The 23438-nt window shown below is 37.8% G+C and overlaps 1 protein-coding gene across 1 annotated transcript in view; it reads left to right on the forward strand.

Annotated features, from left to right (window-relative positions):
* csmd3b (CUB and Sushi multiple domains 3b) overlaps nt 1-23438 on the forward strand; it is a 553034-nt gene that overhangs the window by 278650 nt on the left and 250946 nt on the right. Inside the window, exons 8-9 of the mRNA XM_053491539.1 lie at nt 12046-12133; nt 16995-17119. Coding sequence (XP_053347514.1) covers nt 12046-12133; nt 16995-17119 — 213 coding nt within the window. The remainder of the gene's footprint in view (nt 1-12045; nt 12134-16994; nt 17120-23438) is intronic.

The raw sequence follows: 23438 nt of genomic DNA on the forward strand, positions 1-23438 counted from the left end.
CGCCATACAGTATAATGAGGACGAGGAAGTACGGGCTGCAGTCCGGGTTGCAGTTCAGTACAATTCCTAATGTGTCCAGTGGGGTTGAGGGCAGGGATGCGTGCAGGACCCTCGAACTATGACAAAGCCTGTTCATGATTTGGTTCATGAATTCAGGAGAATTATCATGCTTGAAACAGGTTTAAGGCCCTTAGCTCAAGTGAATTAAGGGAAGTTGTAATTATAATACAGTACACAGACATCCTGTACAATTGTCCACTTCAGTGTTTCCCAAAATGAGGGCCGCAGCCCCCTGGTGGGCCTTGGTGGCATTGCAAAAGATTGTTTACAATAAATAAATCAATATTAATTGAAAAAAATATGAAGTTTTTTTTTTTCATTTTGGTAACTGGTAAATATTTATGATTAAATGTTTTCATCTTATTGATAATTATTTGTGAAATGTAATCTGTAAACAAAGTTATTGGATTTAAATTCTGTTATTTTTATTTAATTTTTTTTAAACAGAGCGTATCCTGTATCCTGTCATAGGCAAGGAATCATAATCATAATAATAATAATAATGGCAAAAATATTTAATAAAAATTAAATTTTGTATAGCTTTAAAATTTAATTGTTTTAAATAGTTTGTATAGCACTTAAAAAAATAAAACTTAGTGGTTATCATTGTGGCCTCGCACCTTCAGGGTTCGGGTTCGATTCCCACCTCAGGGTCTGTGTGCATGGAGTTTGCATCATCCCCCCATGCTTGGTGGGTTTCCTCCAGGTACTCTGGTTTCCTCCCACAGTCCAAAGACATGCATATTAGGTTAATTCCCGTTTCTACATTTCCCCAACTTTTTTCTGTTTGATCACAAGGCCTCTACCTCTTCTTCCTCGTTCCTTATATGGCAGCACTTCCTATATGGCATGCTGCCCGTTGTTTGTAAAAATTTCCCCTTTTTTTATTTTCTCCAACTCATTCTCTTTAGATGTGGTAACAGATGGACACGGCACTTTGTATTCACTCAGGAAATGGTCTAAGACTTAAGTACCTCCTTTTCTGTGAATAAAATAGAAAGAGAACATCAGATACCACCATCATGGATGCAGTGTGTGTGTGTGTTTGGGGGCGGGGGGGGAAGCTAAGATTGTGTGTGTGTGTGTGTGTGTGTGTGTGTGCCAAAGTTGGCCAGTAAGTGTATCGCGGCGCGGCGGACACTTCAAGCAGTTCACCTATCATTTTTACTATCATACAGTACAAAACATCCAAACAGTTGAAGACACAGTAACACGAGGTGCCTAGTGAGTCTGTACGAAATCATGGCAATAGGCCTCCACCATGCAATTTGGTGATAGCCCATATCCTCCTTTTGATCTTCCTTTGATTCAGTAAATACTTCTGCATCTCCTCTGTTATGTGAGGTCTTACAGGTCCACCTATTGGATCATTCCCAAAACGGCAGCTGGGAAAACTACTCTTGTCTGAATCAGAACGCGATTAGCCAACACTGCCCACTGGCATCAGTGAATGAATAGTCGTGAGTGTGTGGCTGATATCCCTGAATGACGAGAGACCATTGGTTTGTGCAGGTATTAGTGTGGTTTGTGTGATGATTAAATGAATACTAAATTAGCAATAGCAAACATCTGTGTGGGGGGAAAAAACAATCTAATCTAATTAAGTCTTTTAGACAGCTCTCCGCATCACACGGCAGATACCAATCTGAAGTACTGTACATGAAGCCAAGTGACCAATCTGTTCACACTCCATGCAAAATGTCTCAAAGTAAAGCAATATCCCACTTTCACCTGCACGATGCCTGTAATTTGCCAGTGGCGAAGTCATGGTATGGGAGAGATTGTAATACCAACCCTCCCTTCCTCCATTCCTGAAAGCATGGATGGTTGTGGCGTCAGCATTTAAACTTGCTGGATAATAAATAGACAAGCTAAACTATAGTACTGTATGAATTATATGCAGAGGGCCTTTAATGTTTGTGTTAGTAAGAGAAAACCAAGACTCTCCTAAATGAACCAGTAAAAAAGAGACTAGTTAAACAGCAAAAAAAAAAGTTCAGGCTTTGTTTGATGGTAACCTTGATGCCTAACAGAGTGTGCAATAATGTACACTTCATATCAGAATATATGATGAAGATAATTAAACGACTGCTCTCTGCCATAGTGATTGTGCAGCCATGCAGCACAGATTTGTAGCTATTAGACTGCAAAGCATGAAATAGATTCATGTTGTCATAATAGTAAATCAACTCGATGCACAGAGCGTTTGCATGCTAATTAGCTAGCTGCAGTACCTAACTGGAAGCTGTAGTTCATACACTGTTATGCGCTATTAAGATAAAGCCTAGATTCTCTCTGCTGCTGTGACGATTCAACAAAGTGCTTCTGTGTTTTTTTTTTTATTTTTTCTTTTGCACGTTTATTCTACAGTCCTGACACTACTAAAGATTTATATATTGTGGCCCGGAATATTAAGTCACACCAGTTAGTTTTGCCCTATAGCCATTGGGTTGCAGTAGGTGAAATTTATAAAAATTTAAAATTATGGCAAAAATCATGATCCTGAACAGAACTGAAGTTTTAATCCTTAACATTGTTTTAAATCACATCAATGAACTCTGTCCAAGCGGGTAACGCCGGTTGTGATAGAGAAACATGCATTTTCTACAGTGTCAGAGAGGAACAAAACAAAATAATCAAACAAAAAGTGAAAATAACTAATTCGAAAAACAAAATAGCTTATCCAGAAAAAAAATAACACAACAAAAAAAAAACTAAAAAACAAAAAGGAAAAAAAGAAAACTGAAAGCAAAATAACAAACCTAAAAACAAAAGAAAAAAAACAACAAACAAAATTGAATAAAAAAGAAACAAATCCAAAAACAAAATAAGAAAACTGAAAACAAAATAACAAAAATTCAAAAACAAAATAAAACTGAAAAACAAAATAATAAATCCAAAAACAAAATAACAGATTGGAAAAAAAAACTAATTTAAAAACAAAATAACAAAATCTTAAAACAAAATAAAAATAATTAAAAAACAAACAAAAAAACAGAACAGATCTTCTTTTTTTACTTGGATGCTTGTATGCCAATAATTCTTCGCAAAATTGTAGATCTTAAGGCGAAAATTTAAAAGGCTGGGCATTTGTATGCCGAGGTACCACTGTGTAAGATTTTGATGGACTATACTATACTATACTATACTATACAGTAGTCTAAAAAATATGCCTAACTCAAATCACCAAAAATTTGACTTAATGCCTGATGTGATGTGATGGGTCACATACTGTATTGTGTACACTGTACATACAGTATGATATTATATTTTATTGTTATATATATTATTTATGGAAACTAGATGGATCTCACTGCTCTTTCAATTGAACATTTTTTTAGACTGAAAACAAGACTTCTTTCATAACAGTGGTCGCTAAATCAATTATTTTCCATTATGTTATATTTCTCATTAATTTATGATGTGGGATTTTTCATGAAACAGAAAAATTTGGCCAAATATCATACAGCTTTTAGGGTTAACTGTAAGACAAATATGTTTTGTGATCCTTTCCAGTAAGATCTAAATATTTAAAGTTGAAAATAAAGTTCAGTTTGAGTTGGCGATTTTCGTAAAAAGGCATGGTGGTTCAGATGGTCTGTGTGTCCATGACTTCCAATTATTTGCACAGAAAAAGCTATTGATGCGTATTGGGCGAGACAAGAAGGCAGATGGTGTTTGTTTCTGCATGTTTTATTAATCTATTCCTAGTAAAGAGCTACAGCCGTGTACAAGCATGCACAAGGTCAATTCAAGCACCAGAGTCTGACTGCATTGTTTCCACATTCACAATTTCTAAACTAATAATGCTAATAATGGCAGGACTCCTACTGTATAATACAAAAAAGGCCTACTCTGATAACATGGTTCCATTTTCAAGTGAATGGAGTTTAAAATGGATTTCATTCTTCCTGATAATTAAATGAAACTGCTTTCTATTCTAACACGAACAGGCTTTAGTTAGCAGTGTCTTTGTTTACAGTTTATCACATGTATATGTTGTAAATTGATTGTGTTCAAACATGTTGACTCTCACCAACTGTTACAGTATTCTTCGTACAAAGTGTGCTGTGCACATATCATTTTAGGTGCAGAGAACGCAGCGGTTTAATCAATATCCAAAAACGAGGGCGGTAATATTTGACTTTTTACAAGAGTTTGGACTCGCTACAAATCATCACCCAAGTTACAAAATCACACAAATCACTGGAAACTTAAACCTTAAAATATTTTTATTATCTTGATTAAAAAAAAATACAGACAGTAATTGATCTTTTATAAACCCTGCTGAACCAGTCGACATCGGCTTATCATGAGATCAGATCAGATGTTTTAAAAGATCTCAAATGGGTCCGCATGAACTGAGTTTGAAACAGTAATAGAAAGAGACAACTTTTTAACTTGTACATGATCAACAGCTACTAATCAAGAGACCCAATAGAAACCATATCATATTGTTCATGTTTTTAAAGCTAGATACAAAGCTAACTAGCCTTAAACACAAGGCTAAATCCCAAACCCCTCTCTAGTCACTGATTAAGGGCACTACTTGGTGTGTGGAACAAGGGATGATACACCCTACAGTACATAGTGCTGTACATATCTTTCCATTTAACACCATTTTGGATTTAACCTTGGATAGTCCAAAGCGGAGTAAGGAGAAATCTAAAGAAATTTAAAGTCCACCACCTCCATCATTTATTCTCCCCACCTTTTGGCTGCATAGTATCATAAAAAATGTAAACTGCTGTCACCACTGTTAATTACATTAACTGTTGATCAGCACTAGTTCTGCCAGTGGTGGTTAGTTAGTCGTGAAAGGATATATATGTTGGTGGAGCACACCATGGACAGCGCAGGACATCACACACATACACCCACACTATGGGAAATTTGGGACCGCCAGTTAATCTGCCTGTCTTTGGACTGTGGGAGGACATCGGAGTACCCGGATTAAACCCACCAAGCACAGAAAGAACATGCAAAGTCAACGCACACAGACCCGTGGCAGAAATCGGACCCTTGGCCCCGGGAGGCAGCGCTCAATCACTGGACAATAACCTGAAAGCTCTCAGTAGAGGAGTGATATTAAAAACGATTGTGTTTGATGTTTCATGGAAAACTGCATATTAGAGTAGAAACCAGCTGTCAGGTTTTCCGTGTGAGTGCCACAGGAATGCAGATATGGAGTATAATTCTGCATAAACAATACGGACACTGGGGTTATTAAGAATTGTCCAAGCCTACTTGATTGAGAGCTGATTATTCTTCTTATACTGTACCGGTCTTTTTAATTTTTGTTTTTTGTTTCATCAGACGCTCCTGACTAATCCTGCATGGTTTCATTCGATCTTCACAGTTTTTTTATTTGCTCCTGCATGGAACTGCTTGGTAGTATTTCTTAAAATATCAACAAATTAGTCGTTTAAACTATCATGAGCCTAATGGGGATAAGGCAGGAACTCGGTAATCATGTTGTGCAACATTGCAGGAACAACCTATACGCTCTGATGTTAAGACCATCAAATTGGTCTTTCTTTGTCTGGAGAGCTCGATCCACCAGCTCGGTCTCTACCATGGATCACGCATCATTATCCAACAAGGAGAAATTGAAATACGTCAGTGTTTTGCGTTGTTCAATACAAGACCAGGAAGATAAACAAGAAGACACAAGGCGGTGTGCTTAATCCCCTGATTCCCTGTGACAGCAAGGCCAAAGGCACATTCAAAGATGGATCACTACCAATTCGGATGAGATTCCTAATAATGATGAGCCGCCACTTCTCAGACAGAGTGGCGAGTGGACTGTAACTTGTCTCTCAGCAGGTTTTCTCTTAGCACTGCCTTCATCTGCCTGCATAAACCCAGATATTCTCATCCAGTGATTCACTGGGTTGTTTATCCGATCTTTCTTCCCTTGCCCAGCAGGAATACTGATTCATTTACGAGCGCTTTGTGAGCTGGTGCCAACTAAGGGACGTTTTTCCCCAACTATAAAAAAACACATAAATGTCATATTTGTTTGTTTGTATCTACCACGGTGGCCGGTTTATCCTCTTAACAGAAAATGTGTGCGCGGTTGTACAGTACATTTGAGTTCTTTCTAGAGTAGGATTTCTCTAATCTTTATCTTTTCTCTAAGTCATTTTAAGTACCAAAGGTCTTGTGTTATGTAAATCAAAGCTTAGTAGAAGGGACCGTGTGACACGCTGTAATTATCTGGATTATTATTTGCTTGGGGGTCAAAATATTCATACTTGTGTCTGTATCTTCTGATATGACCAAAATGGGTGTGGCCTAAACTGGATTTTTAAAATATCTATGGAGATTCACTATGGACCCCTCAGATGATCCCACCCAGGAATTATCGGAAAAAAAGTTACTCAACATCAGTTACATCACCTGACTTGATAATGGCTTAGTGGTTAGCCCTGTCACCTCGGACCTTCAGGATCTGGGTTTAAGTCCAAAATCAAACCCAGGATCTGGGTTTGATTGGGGTCTGTGTGCATGGAGTTTGCATGTTCCCCCCGTTCTTAATAGGTTTCCTCCGGGCACTCCAGTTTCCTCCTACCGACCAAAAACTTGCCGATGAGGCTAATTGGCGTTTTCAAATTGCCCGTAGAGTGAGTGTATGAGTGTGTGCCCTTTGATGGATTGGCACCCTGTCCAAAGTGTACCCTGCATCGTGCCCTAAGTCTCCTAAGATAGGCTACAAACCCCTAGATTTAGGATAAAGCGTTATAGATGATGAGTGAGTCAGTGAGTAAGTGTACCTACCTGTGATTTTCTTTAACACAATTTAGTTGACTCTTTTTCCTCCCAAAAAATGCCGATCTCAACCACCATCACAACCCTGACCATGCAGTTATCTTTCTTTGCCCTTTTAGCTTCCAGTAAAAATGGCTCATCCCGTCTGATTTCAGGCCTGAGGCATATCACTAATCTCAACCAGATGCTCTGTTTAGAATGCATAATAAAAATGTTAATTGAGAATAACATCGGTATTCAAGTCCATCTCTAGTAAACCTGTATCTGCAGTTAGAGAAGAAAATGAAGAGTTGTTCATTATTTTGTAACACACCAAGAAAAAGTTGTGGTTGTCGGATTTCTTACAAACACCTGAAATTTACAGTGAAATCCTCTTTAAATCTCTTTAAACGGTTTAGTCCTCCCATGCACCCATCCATTCCTAGCAGGCATATATAAATATCTAGCTATATTAATCCAAGGCGATGTGCATTTCTCCTTCTATGCCAGGTGAACTGGGTGAAATCAATGGACGCCAACAACCACACAGCAATCTTAATCATGTAGGAACATGTAATGTTGTTTTTCATCCACTTTAATCGCATTTGCTTCAGATGCCGACCAGTTGTGCCCCTATATTCCTAAATATCGCAGCAATGTACTGTAACAGGGCAAGGGACTGGGCAGGCTTTCTACAGGGTGTAAGGGTTCTGCTGCTATTTCTACCGAGCACTCAGTGTAATTGGGAATGCAGCCAGTTCCTGTGGACTTCCGACCACGGGCGATAAATGGCACAGCTGGGTCTCCTTGTTGGACATTATTTTACTAGAGGACTTATTGTTTCCCTATTTGTTATGTGCTATATACAGTATGCTGCCAAAACAAATTAGCATTTATTGCATGTAATTGTTTCCTGTTCTTGTATAGTTCTGATCTTCAGCTAAAGTTTTCTTCAAATTTTTTCCCATTACATATTTAACATTCAAAAGGAAATTTAATTTAAAGAAATTTAAGCAGAAAGCATATGTACATACACTATACGGACAAAAGTATTTGTCCAAACCTGTTAATTATTGAATTCAGGTGTTTTAATCAATCAGGCCCCTTATCCCCGGTAAAGGTCAGTCTTAATGCTTCAGCATACCAAGACATCTTGGACAATGCTATACTTATGCAACTTTGTGGCACCGAGCCCCAGTGCACAAAGCAAGGACTATAAAGACATGGTGTGATGAGTTCGGTGTGGGAGAACTTGAACGGCTTGAAAACAGGGCTCTGACCTCAACCCCATCAAACATCTTTGGGATGAACTGGAACTGAAGTGATTGCGATCCAGCCCTTCTCGTCCAACGTCAGTGCCTGACCACGTAAATGCTTTACAGAATGAATGGACACGAATTCCCACAGAAAAACTCCAAAATCTTGTAGACGGCCTTCCAAGAAGAGTGAAAACTGTTATACTGTACCTAATAAAGGGGGACCGACATCATATAGAAGTATATATATATATATACAGTATATATATATATACAGTATATATATATATATATATATATATATATATATATATATGTATATTTCCAAATACTTTTGTCCATATACTGTAGTGGACAGACTGTATTGTATCTCCTGCAATTTAGTGAAAGTAGAAGTGTCACGAGAGATAAAAATGAATAAATACTTTAATACAATACTTTATGTACAGTGGTTTCAAAAGTTATACTTGAAAATAATTTGAAAAACAGCTGAAAAACAGGAAAAAGTCACAAACTTCTAATTATGTAGCCATTTACTTTAAGTTAATTTATTTTATTTTTTTTGGTGTGTTTCCACATCATTTTTTCCAGCAATGTGCAGTATGCATGATAAATGGACTTACGATCAGGTGTTTGACTTTGTCCGCCCTCTTTATGGCCTTGAATTCCCTGTGCTGAGATATTGTGCACACTATGTTTATACGGTGTCTGTTTTCATCATCACCAAATTAAACGCAAATGTATCACGCTGAAATATGGATGAGGGGAAAAGGACGACAAAACTGCATCATTATTCAGTGTAATAGTGAGGGAGGGACCTTTTAATTAAATAGACGAGTACACCGTGACTAAATTTTGCACATTTACAAGTTAGCCAGCCGATTAGTTGTTTTCATTATTGTCACTGCCTTTAGTCAATAAAACTATAAAAGTCAAGAATTAATTTGTATATCTACTATGGTACTACGAAGGCAAACAAAAAATAATTGGTAGTAAATATCTACAATATTTACAGTCCATCACTTTTATTCTTGACAATGCTCCATTAAATTGGAAATGGGAACAAAGTACAATGTTGGAAAACTGGAAATGTAAATGACACTTACAGACTTTTGAAAGAAGTTAAAAAAACGTGTTAATAAAAAAAATGCCACTTGTTCCATGCGTGTTATCAAAGATATTAGTGACATAGTACTGTACCATTAGATCATGTACAGTATAGCAGGTATAAAAACATCAGTCCCGGAACATTTTTTTTTTTCAAGTAAGTGTATCAGATTGTGGTTCTAGATTGGATATACAGTAAATCCGAAAATGTAAATCTGATACACGGTCAAGCGACTTGAATGCGATCGGGCAAATCGGAATTTATATTTCGCACATCAGTCAGCACTGGTACTGTAGCATGGGGATTTCATATCAGTGCCACAGTAACAATAGCTCCTAAAACAGCTAAAGTGAGGCATCTGTACCCTAACAAATACAGCAGACTAACTATTTGCAATCATTCAGAGCAAACCCCCCCCTAAAAAAAAAAAAAAAAGTTAAAATTGCTTGTAATATGAAACTAGATAAATATATATACGGTATAAATATATAAACATTATTGGCAGCCGGGTGGTGTAGTTGTTACCGCTGTCGTCTTGAACCTCCAGTTCAAGCAGTTCATGCACCAGTTCAGTGGATGAATCATCTCTCTGTGCTTGGTGGGTTTCCTCCTACATTCCAAAAACATGCAGATTAGGTTAATTGGCTTTTTCCAAATTGCCTGTAATGTATGAATGTTGACTGGAGGTTTTACGACAGTCGAACAAATGAAAATAAATACAATACTCACCATTGGCCTCCATGGTCTCTAAAGGCTCCAAGATGGATTAATCGATAGATACAAATATTACGTCTTAAGCAGAAATAGTAAACTTATATTACAGTGGAGAAACAAGAAAAAATAAAACTACTGTATTTCTCTGTAATTCCCTTGAGCAAGGCCTCAACCCTGACCTGTTAGTTCTATAAATGAGATAAATGTATCTGTTCTGGATAAGGCCATGTGCCAAACACTGTAAATGTAAACCTAAAACAGACTCTGGTAGCTCGATACAAAACCTTTAGTACCATGGTGCCATGATGGAATATACTGCATTTGTAGATATTTACTACCAATGATTTATTTTTTGCCCTCATAGTACGGTTTTTAGGGATTCTTTAAGAATACTCAAGCACCCTGAATATTGTTTTGGTTCATTCCTTTGGGGGAACCCTTAAATATTTTTACCAGAACTCTTGAACACAACATTGCAATTTAAAGATAACATCCAAAAGTTTGTACTTTAAGCAGTGTTCAGTTCCAAGGCATATGCATACAGTATGTGTCAGTACGCAAAGCAAGATATTACACATTACAGTACAGTATATCTACTAATCACAATCTTGTGGATGCTCTAGATAGAGGGACGTACTAGAATAGATGGTGTCATGAGAATAAAACTGATCTCTGAACTATTGAGTGGCAGAGTGCTGAACTTCAGGTTGTTGCATAATCTAGGATCTAAATTTAAACCAATTTCTTATAAATTTGTAAGTTGTATACACTATATACTCTATAAAATAAAATTTTATTAAATTACATTTATAAAAGTAAAAGTAATATAAAAAGTATAATTTAAAAAATAACACTAAATAAAATGTACTGTCCTTTATAGATTGCACACTGAGAAAGTATGAAATACTGTATAAAATACTGTAAACCTTTATAGACACTATTTACAGTAAAGAACTATAATGTCTAAGTAGTATCTTAGTATATTATCTTAGTATAAAATAAGATATAATCCATGTGCTTAGACGACCCATTTGCTAATTTTCACCTCAAGTTGATAGAAGTTACTACAAGTGTAACAACTAAATTAATTTGGTGGTTCTGGTGATTTGGTGGTTTTAACATACCTTTTACTGGCAACAAGAACAAAAAACTTTTACAATATACAAGTGTGTCTACGTACAGTACCTGTATATACAACGAGTGTTCAAGTCAAACTGGGTTTTACAGATTAACGGATCACAGTTATGAGAGTATGTGTGTGTGTGTGTGTGTGTGTGTGTGTGTTAATCGTGCATTGAATGATCTGATTCGGCAAGAAAGAGGAAAAGCTCAAGAGAAAAAAAAATGGTCTGTATTTATGTAAATAGTGTCAGTTGTCATACAGTATATACCTTAATTATTTTATAAGGAATGTTGAATCACTAGACTTGTGTAAGTGTGATTAATGCACCTGGTGTTGAATGGCCCGAGGCAGCGTCTATGTGTATATGTGTGTGTGTGTGTGTGTGTGTGTGTATCTGGTAATGACCTGCGTTTGCAGTGAAGTTCACTCAATAGGAAAATGGGAAGTGACTCACCGATCTTCGGTTCAGATGAAAAATCATCAAACTGAATCACCTGCTATTCTTTCAGCATGACACAAACCTACCATTGCCTTTATTTCCCCATATACTTCTTTTCATCGGATTAGATACACTTCTGCACAAAGTAATGCCCGAGCATTCCAGACTCACCAGGTTAAGTTTTAATATGATCTATACTGTACACCTTTGAATTCATTTTTTTTAAATTTATTTATTTAGAACGTCTGCTTCATAGGTTGTCTTTGAGTTTCGAGCTTTGATTTCAGGGGGCATTAATCACCTGTATTTAAAGAAAAGCAAATACATAATGTTAAATACATACTGTAACATTTTGGATCACCTCGTGTAAAATATTTAACGGCAAGTTGCCATGGCGCGAGGTCTTGAGCTTTGTCGCAGATGCTTTTTCGTCAATTCACATCAGCATGGAATGAAGCCAAAACATTGTATGTGTGTCTATATGTGAGTGTGCTTGAAGTCGTGCTGCTCTCATTGCCATTTAGTAGTGCCATTACTGTTTCTTCTCTGCTCTTTGTCAGTTGATGTAACGAATTGCTTTGTTCTGACTTTGCAGTGAATGAGGGTGGAATCAAACAGGCCTCTAACTCCTGTCCGGACCCGGGGGAGCCTGAAAACGGCAAGCGCATCGGCAATGACTATAGGTAATCATGTCTAGATTCTCTGTGTCCTTTCTCTAGCTTCTAATAAGCCTTCACCAAGTCAGACCCACTGACCACTACATCTGTGTCTTATATAGTGTGCAAAGGATAGAACTATAATGGGTAGTCTACAAAGCAAAACTATTTAGAGAAATAAATCTATTTAAACCCCTTTTATAAGTAAACTTACGTAACCACTCGAATGATTTAAACTGAATCCACAGGTATGGTAAGTCCCTTATATGAGAACATATATTATATAAGAAATATAAGAAATGAGTCCAATGAAAATTTGAGTCCAATGAAGCTGGTACTGCTAAAAAGCGGCAAGCAATAACAATGGGGACAAAAGTGAAAAGAATTGAGAGAATGGATCGTGATAAAAAGATGGAAGTTGTCGCTCGTTTGACATGAATCGTTCAACCATCAGCACGATTCTAAAAAACAAGGACAAAATCATGGTCCCGAAAGGTTAGTTGTATACCAGGTATAGCAAATTGTATGGCAAAGTATCCTAGTTCCTAGACAATGTTTGTTGGACTTACGAACAAATTGAACTTACGAACGAGCTCTCTTCGTACTTGTTCGTATGTTAGGGACTTACTGTTCCACAGCTATTATCCGATACTGATGACTAAATAATAACTGGTGAGTGTCTGGGATGAAAGTATGTGAGAACTGTCACTTTTCAACTTACTATCGATAATATCTAAAGAAGAAATGCAGGGTTAGGGCGAGCAGGCAGTGAGGAAAAAGTCACATTTTTAGTTGCTAATTTAGTTGTCTTGTCAGTTGTCAATGCTCCTTGACTAGCCAGCTAAGTTGTGTCACACCTATTAGCTAGCATGGCACTGGGTGAGTTTTAAAAGCAGCCTGAAAAATCAAACAAGAAAAAACACAAGGAAATACTTAATGTCATTGAAAATAAATAACAGAAAACAGTACCAGATTAGGTTTCAAATGAATCCCGTCTGTTATTTTGCAATTCAATTCACCTACTCCAAATTAGCGCATACATCCATGCACATTACCTTGAGAGTACAGGAGCGCATGTGATAGTACAGAAGGGCTGCGAGCGTATGGCAGTTGTACGGTCTTATTTTACTAAGCACTGTCCTCCTTGAACGCAGCCCTTCTATAGTGTACTATCACATAAGAGCTCCTGTACTCCCGTGCCAGGCAGTCAGACGCAGCACAGGAGAAAGTTCACAGGATTAAATATTTGTCTAAATGTTTGTGTGTGATGGACTATCAGCACTGGCGAATGACTCGATAAAACTCGTTGCATAATAAAAACCATTAGGCATATAGCAGTCCATTTCAGTGTCCATCTGGAGCCCTAGGTATAATGTGGCTGCGGTTGGTCTCTCTGCTGCAACTTACACAGCTGGAAATGTTCTGTGAGTAACATTCGAAGAACATTGTGGAAACAGTTGATCCCCGGCATACACTGCGATAAGAATTTCTTCATAATAAATAACGTAAAATTCAGATAATCCGTTTTAGCCAAGACAATTTCCAACACTATAATTATATTTTTGCATACAAAAACAATCAAAACATTTTTAAAAAAGACATGTAAATGATGTAAAATATGAAATTTTGAAAAATTAAAAAAATTATTCCTCTTGGCAAAACACGCGGAAAATCACGTAGCTTTTGAACGCATGCCAAAGGCAATATGGGTATTTAAAATGTTAAAACTCTTAAGATATGTAAACTTGCTTCGCTTGGCTTTCCACTGACGCAAAACATCGCATCACTCCCGAACATATGCGCGGTGTTCGATTTAGTCTGGTTTGTTCGAACGTATGCCGAAAATGCTTCTGCTGTAACAGCAAAGAGTTTTTATTTATTTTATTTTTTTATTATTATCGAAATGTTATGTCCAACCAGGACCTGTTAAATTCTCACGGAACATTCTAATAACCCTATCTGTTCTTATGACGTTCTCTGTTAGATCATGCAGTGGTGGCTTAAGGCTCTAAGCTGCTTCTCAGGAGGTTATGAGTTCAAGGACCGGCCCCTGAAGCAAAGAACGTTATGGGCTGTTGCAGCTTGGTTACAACCTTCTGATCACTAGCCCAGAGCTTCTCTTTTCTGTTGAAGATTCACTGAGCATTTTTGTTGAGTTAGTGGAAGAAGTTGATCAGGGTTGGAAGCTGTTGAAAACTGGAAGTTTATGAGTTCAAGAGGTATAACGACCAAGCTACAGCTGCCCATAACCCTCTGTACTTTAGTGACATCGTATTAAGGTGTGATTTGAACCCTGGAAGCTGTGATGTGCAAGGAAAAAAAAATAGTGCACCCTCTTGTGGCTGAATGTGTAACAATGTCTGGCTTGCAATGCCTGCTGGTTTAATCTGAAACTGATATCCTTGGTTAGGAGTTTGACAGAAAATATCATCTGCCTTTCAGAATTTCATTACACTCTGTACAAAAGTTTAACATTGTCAAGGAATCTGGATTTGCGAGTCAAGAGATCGTATAATCAGGTAAAGTTAGGTATATTGGTTTAGCTTTCATTTGACTCAGGGTTTAGCATCTGGCAGACAGACGTCTGTACACACACCCTGCTATGCTTTATTGACGTTTAGAACAAACACTGTCTCTGATTTCATAATGTTGCAGCACTTGATTTGTTTCTACCGCCTGTTACGCGGCTAAGCGCTTCAGTTTGTTTACTCAGTTGTTGCTTGTCTGTAGTTTTCCAGCTACTTTATCATGCTGACTATCATGAAGTGTTGAGTGTTGAAGGGCAATGCCTGAGTGACGAGAACACAAGCGCAGACACGTTATCGATGCTGAGCTTCCCACCTTCCCACAATGACACCTGTCATCAATATCGCTATCATCCGATTACTTCAACAGCTCATGTCCAACCACTTAGCGGTTATAAATCACCCTCTTCTGCTAATAACATGCATTCCAATGCCATTCTAATAAAGCTGTGACGAAGAGCTCGACAATATGCATATGGAAATCAGGGACGCAATGAATTACAGTCGTCTAATTACAATTATGACACTGATGCAAGGCCGGATGATGTTTTAGAAAACAGTCACCAGTGGGAACATTACCTCCTATTTTCATTATAGTCATCAGTAGACTGTGTCTGATTGCAGAGAGTTTACCTGCAGTGATAAAATATGCACATGTTCATGCAGTCATGGTGTGGATTTGGAAGGTTTGAATGAAGAGTCTATTTTTAAAGAAAGAAAATGATAGCTACACAAGTAAAAAAAAGTTTTTTTTTTTTTTTATCTAAATAAATAAATAAATAAATAGAATTTTTGTACAGTGGTACCTCTGCATACGAATTTAACCCGTTTAGGAGGAGAGAAAATTTTGTATTGCGAAATGTTTCATATTTTCCCCAGGGAAGTAATGTAAATGCAGAGATTCCGTTGCAGCAACCCTATAATATTACAAATTTTTGACGCTATAATCATATTTTTTCATATAAAAACAATTATAACATTTAAAGAAGACCCATAAATCAAATAAAATATTAAATAAATAGACATTAAACCTGACTTGAGCTTAATTCATGATCCCTCATGGCACCAGAAGCTTTTAAAACCAAATTAAAAGTAGCGCTAGATTAAATTCGACAAAAATGCACAACAAAAAAAGTCAAGTAAATTCACTTTGCTTGGCTTTTTACTGACGCGAGCAGTAATTGTTACTCATGAATGATTGTTCTTGAGTAATGAATTCACAGTGCAAACTATCAAAAAACTCCCTTTCATTGGATAATTTAAAATGTTAGAATATTAAATCACAGTTACAAAACACGCAAAAGTATGAAATAAGTAAAAATATGGACAAGGCATCAGTTTGTATAAATGTAATTTAATTAAATATTATTTGTATTGTCTCAGAGCAAATTAACAGAATAAAAATAAGAAAATAAATTATAAAAAATGATGTATAAATATGTATGAATTATAATTACAACAGTCAGTTATGACTGAAATAAAATGGTTATGAATTTTATGTAAGCAAAATTTTTCCTGCTAAAACAAATAATATGGCCAAAGCATAATACAGTATGGACACCTAAGCACTATACTGTATATATATATATATATATATATAGTGTAAATAACACTATGTCCTTTATTTATTTAACATCCCTATGCAAATGACTCCCTTACTTTACTTTTATAACAGACCTTCTTTGAAGGGGCTTTTGATCTGGGACAGATGCAGTGACTGGGTTGTATGCAGCATTGGGTTAAGGTGTGACATAAGGTTGTGACATAAGTGTCTTGCCCAAGGATCCAGCGGTGGTGGGGCTTATCAGCAACCCAGAGCCTCAATCGCCTGACCTAATAGATCATAAATGCTGTAAAAAGTTTAGCCAAAAATCATTAGTGAGATCAGGCACCAGTGTTGGGGATGATCAGGTCTGGTGTAGAGTCATCACACAGAGATGTGCAGTGGAGGGGTTGTGGTCGAGGCTCTATGACTTCTCGCACTCCAGCTTTGGAAAAGACATTGGAACATGTTTTCTGGAACAGGTTTTGGTCCTCTTTGGTCTAGTGAAAGAAAACTGTAATGCTAAAGAATGCAAAGACAGTTCGTACAGCTTCCAACTTTGTGCCAACGGGAACCACATGTAAGTACAGTATGCTCAGGTGCTCCACAAACTTCTAGCTATACAGTGTAGTGTATCTCTATAATACGTATTTGTGGAATATTCTGGTAATACTGGTCAAGTGTTATCAGCATCCTGATAACATTTTTAATTTTTTTATTTCTTTTATTTAAGCATTAGGTTTGTCTATACATTACACTGTGTGTTTGCTGTAATTTATTGACGTTTAATTGAATCTGTGTGTGTTTGTGTCCTTCTAAGCATCGGCGCCACAGCCCAGTTTACCTGTGACGAAGACTACGTGTTACAGGGCTCGAAGAGCATCACATGTCAGAGAGTAGCGGAGGTGTTTGCTGCCTGGAGCGACCACAGACCTGTGTGCAGAGGTAACCCCTTTATCGCCCGCTTGCGCTCTACATCAAATACTTCCTGACGCATGTGAAAAGACAAGCCATTGTAATATAACATGTTATTCATGTTTCTGTAAAATTTACCCTGAAAAGATGTGATGCAAGGTTTAAAAAATGTGAGGAGAACTTGTAGGCATAAATCAACATCAGAACCAAGTTATAGAGGAGAGAATAACGGAGTGGAGAAAAAAAAACGTGTCTGCATTACAATGAGCTCTTTCACATTTTGATGGTTATGATAACGTCCTATTTGGAATCTCATTTGTGGTAATGTATGTTTTTACAGCCGATGGTAAATCATTCCATCAAAAAGGCCATTAGTTTTTCATCACTCGACTTTTGACATTCTGCATTCAACAAATGGTGAAAGAAGTGTTTTGCTTTAAAGGGCCAAAGAAACTGCTTACTTTGTACCATATCGAATTTTCCAGGAATCAATTCAGCCTCCGTTTTCCTCCTGTTTTCCCTGACTCATGCTGTTTAAAACCTGTGCTCTTGCATCCCAAACATTCAGCTCGGAGGACCTGTACGATAATGTGAATCTTTACCCTTCCTACTGTGCACTCCATTCAGGTGTCAGTGATCTTTGCATTCATACGGTGTGTGTGAATGAAAACAGCTGCAGTTGTTTACAAATGCTTTCTGTGAAATATATGAATGTGCTTTTTTTTAAAGAAAGTGTTTAAATAGAGAGAGAGTGCATATGAGCAAACCTGGATACAGCGGTACCTCGGGACACGAGGCAAGTTCTTATGGCGAAATTTCACAGTGCAAAACGTCTTTTCACATTGGAAATAATGTAAATGCAGATAATCCGTTCTAGCCACCCAAAAGTATCATCAATATTACCAACTTCCACACCTATAATCATATATTTTGCATATGAAACAATACAAACATATCAGAGAAGACATGGAAATGAAGTAAAATATGAAATGCTCCATTTGTTTGCTTGTACAGTATGCTTTGTATGCTGATGCAAATTTCTTGCAAACGCTTAGTGCTTAAATCGAGGACTCATATGCCGAGGTACCACGGTATTTTGGGCTTAATGCTGTTGTTTGTTTTTAACACAGTTTAGGAGTGCCTGGAAGTATTAAGATAACCTACTGTACCATGTATTACAGTTCTCCCTGTGCACAAAACTGATGATAACACTAATTAATTCTCACTTATCACCTATCTATCTAATGTGGCAGGACTTGTACTTTTTAAAGGCCAGTATGTCCAATTCTGCACAAAAAAAAAAAAAAAAAAACCTAGGCTAAAACTAAGGAATTCACTTGAGGTGAGTTGCGAAATTCTATTGCAAACTTCTGCATATGATCTTCAGGAAGCAATCAAGTAGGAATGGATTTAGTAAGTGACACTAAAGAGTGATTGTTGAATAGCAATTTGGGCGCCACGGTGGTGTAGTGGTTAGCACTGTGGCACTGTGAGTAGCAATCGGGGAAAGTCCACCATTGTGCCTAACCTTTACCTACTGTAATTATGGTTTTGCCCAGGTATTGTTACCAATGACAAGAGTAAGAAGCCAGTTAAGCTACAGCATCTGTAAAACCTAAAAAAACATAATAGCTACAACCTTTAAAGCTTACGGATATTTAAACATCAAAAGAACTACAATTTAATCCCACCTTGTCAAGTTGACCCTGATGCTCATGTGCCATCACACTGCCGTCAAATCGAAGAAGCATGCTTACACATTCTGGACGTATGACTGTGCAAATTGTTAAAATGGTCAAATAACAAGAAACTGAATCGACAAACTGACTTAATCAGCAAATTATTTCGCCACCAATGCGAGCATGAAATGAGATCAGAGGTGTGAAGAGATGACAGTGAGGCTGACGACGATGCTAATAACCAGTGAGAGCTCATTTCCTTTTATGTACTTAAAATTCTTTGAATTTTGCATTAATTATGTTTTTCTGTTATTGTATTAGGTTCTTAATGTACGGGTATGTGGGGCGTCTTTCTGTAGAGTTACAGAGGAATATTTAATGCAGTTTTTGACTTTTTTAGTTTTGGTTGTAGTAGACCTTTTATAGTTGAGTTTTTAGTTCAGGAAAAAATGATTAATAGTATAATACAAATTATAATGGATGGACTGGACTGGCATGGCATGTATGGTATCTGTCCATTTATTCAAAATTGCACTAGCAAAAATGTTTAGGGCAGACGATCTTAAAGCTGGTTCCAGTACATACAGCATTCATGGTGAAAGCTAAATTTTATATCTTGTGCATCTACTGTATAGAAAAGCAGGCAATTGCTGTAAAAATTTATCAGGAACTTCTCCCTTTAAAGAATCGAAACAAAGGGCAGCGCAGGGCAGGGCAGGGCAGGGCAGGGCAGGGCAGAGCAGGGCAGTGGTAGCTCATTGGTTAAAATCTTGGACCATGATTTTGAAGGTTCTGGGGTCAAACCCCAGCACCACCACTGCTTACCACTTGTGCAAGGCACTTAACATTAACCCTCAACTGCTCAGATGTATAACATGATAAAACGGAAAAAAGCACAATATAATGTTAAATATCACTTTTCAGACTAAAAGACACAAAAATAAAGTTTCTGGATTTTTGCACGCATGAAAAAGGAAAGCAGATTGGACTGACTGTTGCTCGTTCTGGAGGATGTTTGGTAAAACTAGGCTGCCAATTTCCTTATAAAACAACGCAATCGTACCCGAGACTTCGATATTTCAAGCGAAGGGTTGACCCACCTACAGTATTACTGAAGTTGTTTGTTTAATTACTTTAGTTTCCTATTGAATGTGGATTTTTTTTAAAGACATCATTTTTTTACAGAAGTTATTTGCATGTGCTTACGACCTTTTGCTCTTTACTGTATCTTCATTGGAACTTTCCACTGATGTAGCACACCAGCGGTCCAGCAAAGGAGTAAGACTCTTTGTGAGTGTTAATTAATGCTCTGCCACGAGTAAAGAACATAAACACATCGTTTCTCTTTTCTAGCTACAGAAACATCCATCAAATGAGAAGGGTTCCCTTTTCCTTATCTGAATGAGCACGGTTGCCGTGGCAACCATTAAAAATTTAGAGCCGAATTTTTATTTTTTTTTGCGATTGTTGATTTCGTCAGCACTGCTGTCTGACGCCTGATTTGCCCTATAGTGACAAATACACAGTGCTGTGCATGCTGGCTGTATTTCAGGCAGACGTCCTAATTATATTTAATTGTAGCTTAAATGAAGTGGAGTGACGGGGACAACTTCAAGGCATAATTATTGTTCTCACAGAGCGTGCTAGGAGATCACTTTTTTTTCACACCTCACTAGTAGGGCATAAACCAATACGTTAAAGGTCTAACCTTGAAAAGATTACACTGTGATATAAATTCATAGAATCTCTTGTCCAGTGTGCGACTCGGGCAGCTCTGGTGCAATTGCTCACATTCTTGGGTCTGTAACCTGCACATCGTGGTTCAAGCTGTTCTAAATGAAAGAAGGCTTAGTCATTATTATTTTTAAGCTTCCACTATGCCACATAACTAAAAACTTCAGTGAGAGACAGACTAGGCAGGTTAATCATTATCTTGTTTTAAAATTATGCATGGCTATGAGGTAGCTACTAAAAGCAACCTCATAGCCATGCATTTTGCTGTCCAGTGGAACCTCGGCATATGAATTTAATCCTGTTCTGGAGGCGAGTTCTTAAGGCGGAATTCGTATTGCGAAACACATTTTCCCAAAGGAAATACTGTAAATGCAGCCATCCAAAATTTTTTAACAATATTACCAATTTCCAACACTGTAATCTGATTATTGCATATAGAAACGCTCAAAACATTTAGAAAAGACATGTAAGTGAAATAAAATATGAAATAACTAGACATTAAACCTCACATAACCATAATTTGGCGGCGCAGTGGCTTGATGGCTAGCACTGTCTCCTTGCACCCCCGGGTCCTGGGTTTGATTCCTACGTCGGGTCAGTGTGTGTGGAATTTGCATCTTCTCCTCGTGCATGGTGGGTGTTCTCTGGGTTCTCCGGTTTCCTCCCACAGTCCAAAGGCATGCTGATTGGCGTTCCCAACTTGCCCGTAGGTCGTTAATGTTGACGGGAGGTCCTGCCACAGTCATACAAAATGTAATACTGTAAATATGGTCAATGGTCACCACCTCCATTGACCCTAGTTGGACTATCGAGGTTCCTATGTGGATGGATAACCCTCTATTTTAATTTATATTTCCTCTTGGCACCGGCTGCTTTAAAAACTAATATGAAGGTGGCTCTGATTTCTTTTTGCTACTATCCTGGCTAACATTCTTGGGACCCATGGTTCAATGTCTTGACTAAATCTTGCACAATATGCAAAAAAAATGCATTTTGAAATTCCTTGCAAAATTTTAGTTCTTAAGACGAAAAATTCACATAATGGATTGTTCTAATGTCGTGGTTCCACTAGATGCAAATGTGAGCGATGTATTCACTTGACGCACACAAATGCAGTATTATTTTACAATCTGCGAACAAAACATCCAACCATTGTCTGCTGACTATTTTTAGAAGTTTGTGCTTCACTCTAACTTTGTCAATTACAATGTCTTCGGAAGACAGTCAAGCTATGTAGCAAAACACAGACAGACCAAGTAGCAACTACCCATTTAGGTTAGCACCTGAGAGCTAAAAATCCTTTTCCCTGTCTCAGAGGATAATTACGCTTCATCCCGCCAAAATTTGTTCACTGACAGTCACTTTGACATACAGGAGAGGGGGTTGTTTATTTTGCAGGGCCTTACACAACGTCCAGGGCCCTACACAACATGCATAATGTGCATAAACTGTAGGAAGATCCGGCTGTGCTGGTATAGATCCTCATCTCTTGGTACTTACTGAAATGATTATGGATCTGTGGAATTGCTTTGAGAAATTTTCCCTAGTTACATGGTGTGGCCAAAAGTATGTGAACACCTGATGTTTATATTAATGTGTGAGCCTCAAATGTAGAAGCAGACTGTTGAGCAGTGAACACTCAGTGTGTTAAGACTCTGAGTTAGTGATCAGAAGGCCGGCGGTTCGAGCCCCAGCTCCACCAGGTTGCTGCTGTTGGGCTCTCGAACAAGGCCCTTAACCCAGTCTGCTCAAGGGGTGAATAAAGAATTTCACTGTGTGCAGTAATGTATGTGTGTTGAATAAAGGCTGAACTGAACTAGAATGTTTTTGCATGATGGTATAACTTCCTTTCAATGGTATTAAAAGGCCCAGACCCTGTCCCAGTATGACAGTGCTCCTGTGCACAAAGCTAAGATCCAGGTTTGCCAAGGTTTACTGTATGTCAAAGAATTCGACTGGCACAGAGCCCTGAGCTCAATCTTACTTGTCATTATTGTAATGAACTGGAATTTTGAGTGCGTGCATGCATGCAGAATGGCTGAATGAGTTAAAAAAAAAAATAAAAAATCCTACAGCTCCAAAAAAAATTCCAAAATCCAGTAATATGCCTTCTCAGGAGAGTTAATATCACAGAAAAAACAAGCACATATGGACGTGATGAGTCAGGTGTGCACAAACTTTTGATAATACAGTGTAGAAATACATACTGTAAATGTACGAACGGCTAGATGCTGGATATGTCGCAACCATATCCAGAGATTGTTAAGTGCATTACATATGCTTTCTTAATGGGTTTTGCGATGAATAAAAGTCATTTCATATTATCCAACAGCCGTACTGTTAGAGCTAATTAATTCAGCCGAAGCTTTAGGCGGACCTCTAGTGAAACTGATATCTCTCTCTACCGAAGGTAATAGGTAAATGACTGCAGAGGACTGATGTCCTTGTATCCACATCGAAGGCGTTTAGACACACAAGGCAACACATTGGCATATGGCCATGATAAAAAGTGCCAACCCAAGACAGATGGTGCAACTATTTTTCTGCATTTTCATCAGCCTAATGTGATGACAAATATTTGCTTTGAAGGTCTTTGAGAAATAATTGATGTGGTTTTGAGTTCATCACTCATGTTGTGTTTACGCATGTGGTGATTTCTCGGAATCTTCCAAAGATGCTGATTGAATGCTTCTGTGATCAAAGTGATGGAGAAACATAAACGGCAGTGGACAGAAAACACATGAACGCACAGCAGAGACACTTCTGTTTTGATTGGGTCCAGCTGGGTTGGGGTCTGACCAATAGGCTCCTTTTTGTGTAGGTTCCCCTTCTACCACCAAAAAAAACACCTCTGACCTCTAGAGGCATGAATCTATAAGACCTGTACAGTGGCATCTGGCGCTAAAACAGAAGCCTGTTCTGTTTTGGTTCTGTTT

This window comes from Clarias gariepinus, chromosome 3 (assembly GCF_024256425.1).
Source record: "Clarias gariepinus isolate MV-2021 ecotype Netherlands chromosome 3, CGAR_prim_01v2, whole genome shotgun sequence".
Classification (NCBI taxonomy): Eukaryota; Metazoa; Chordata; class Actinopteri; order Siluriformes; family Clariidae; genus Clarias; species Clarias gariepinus.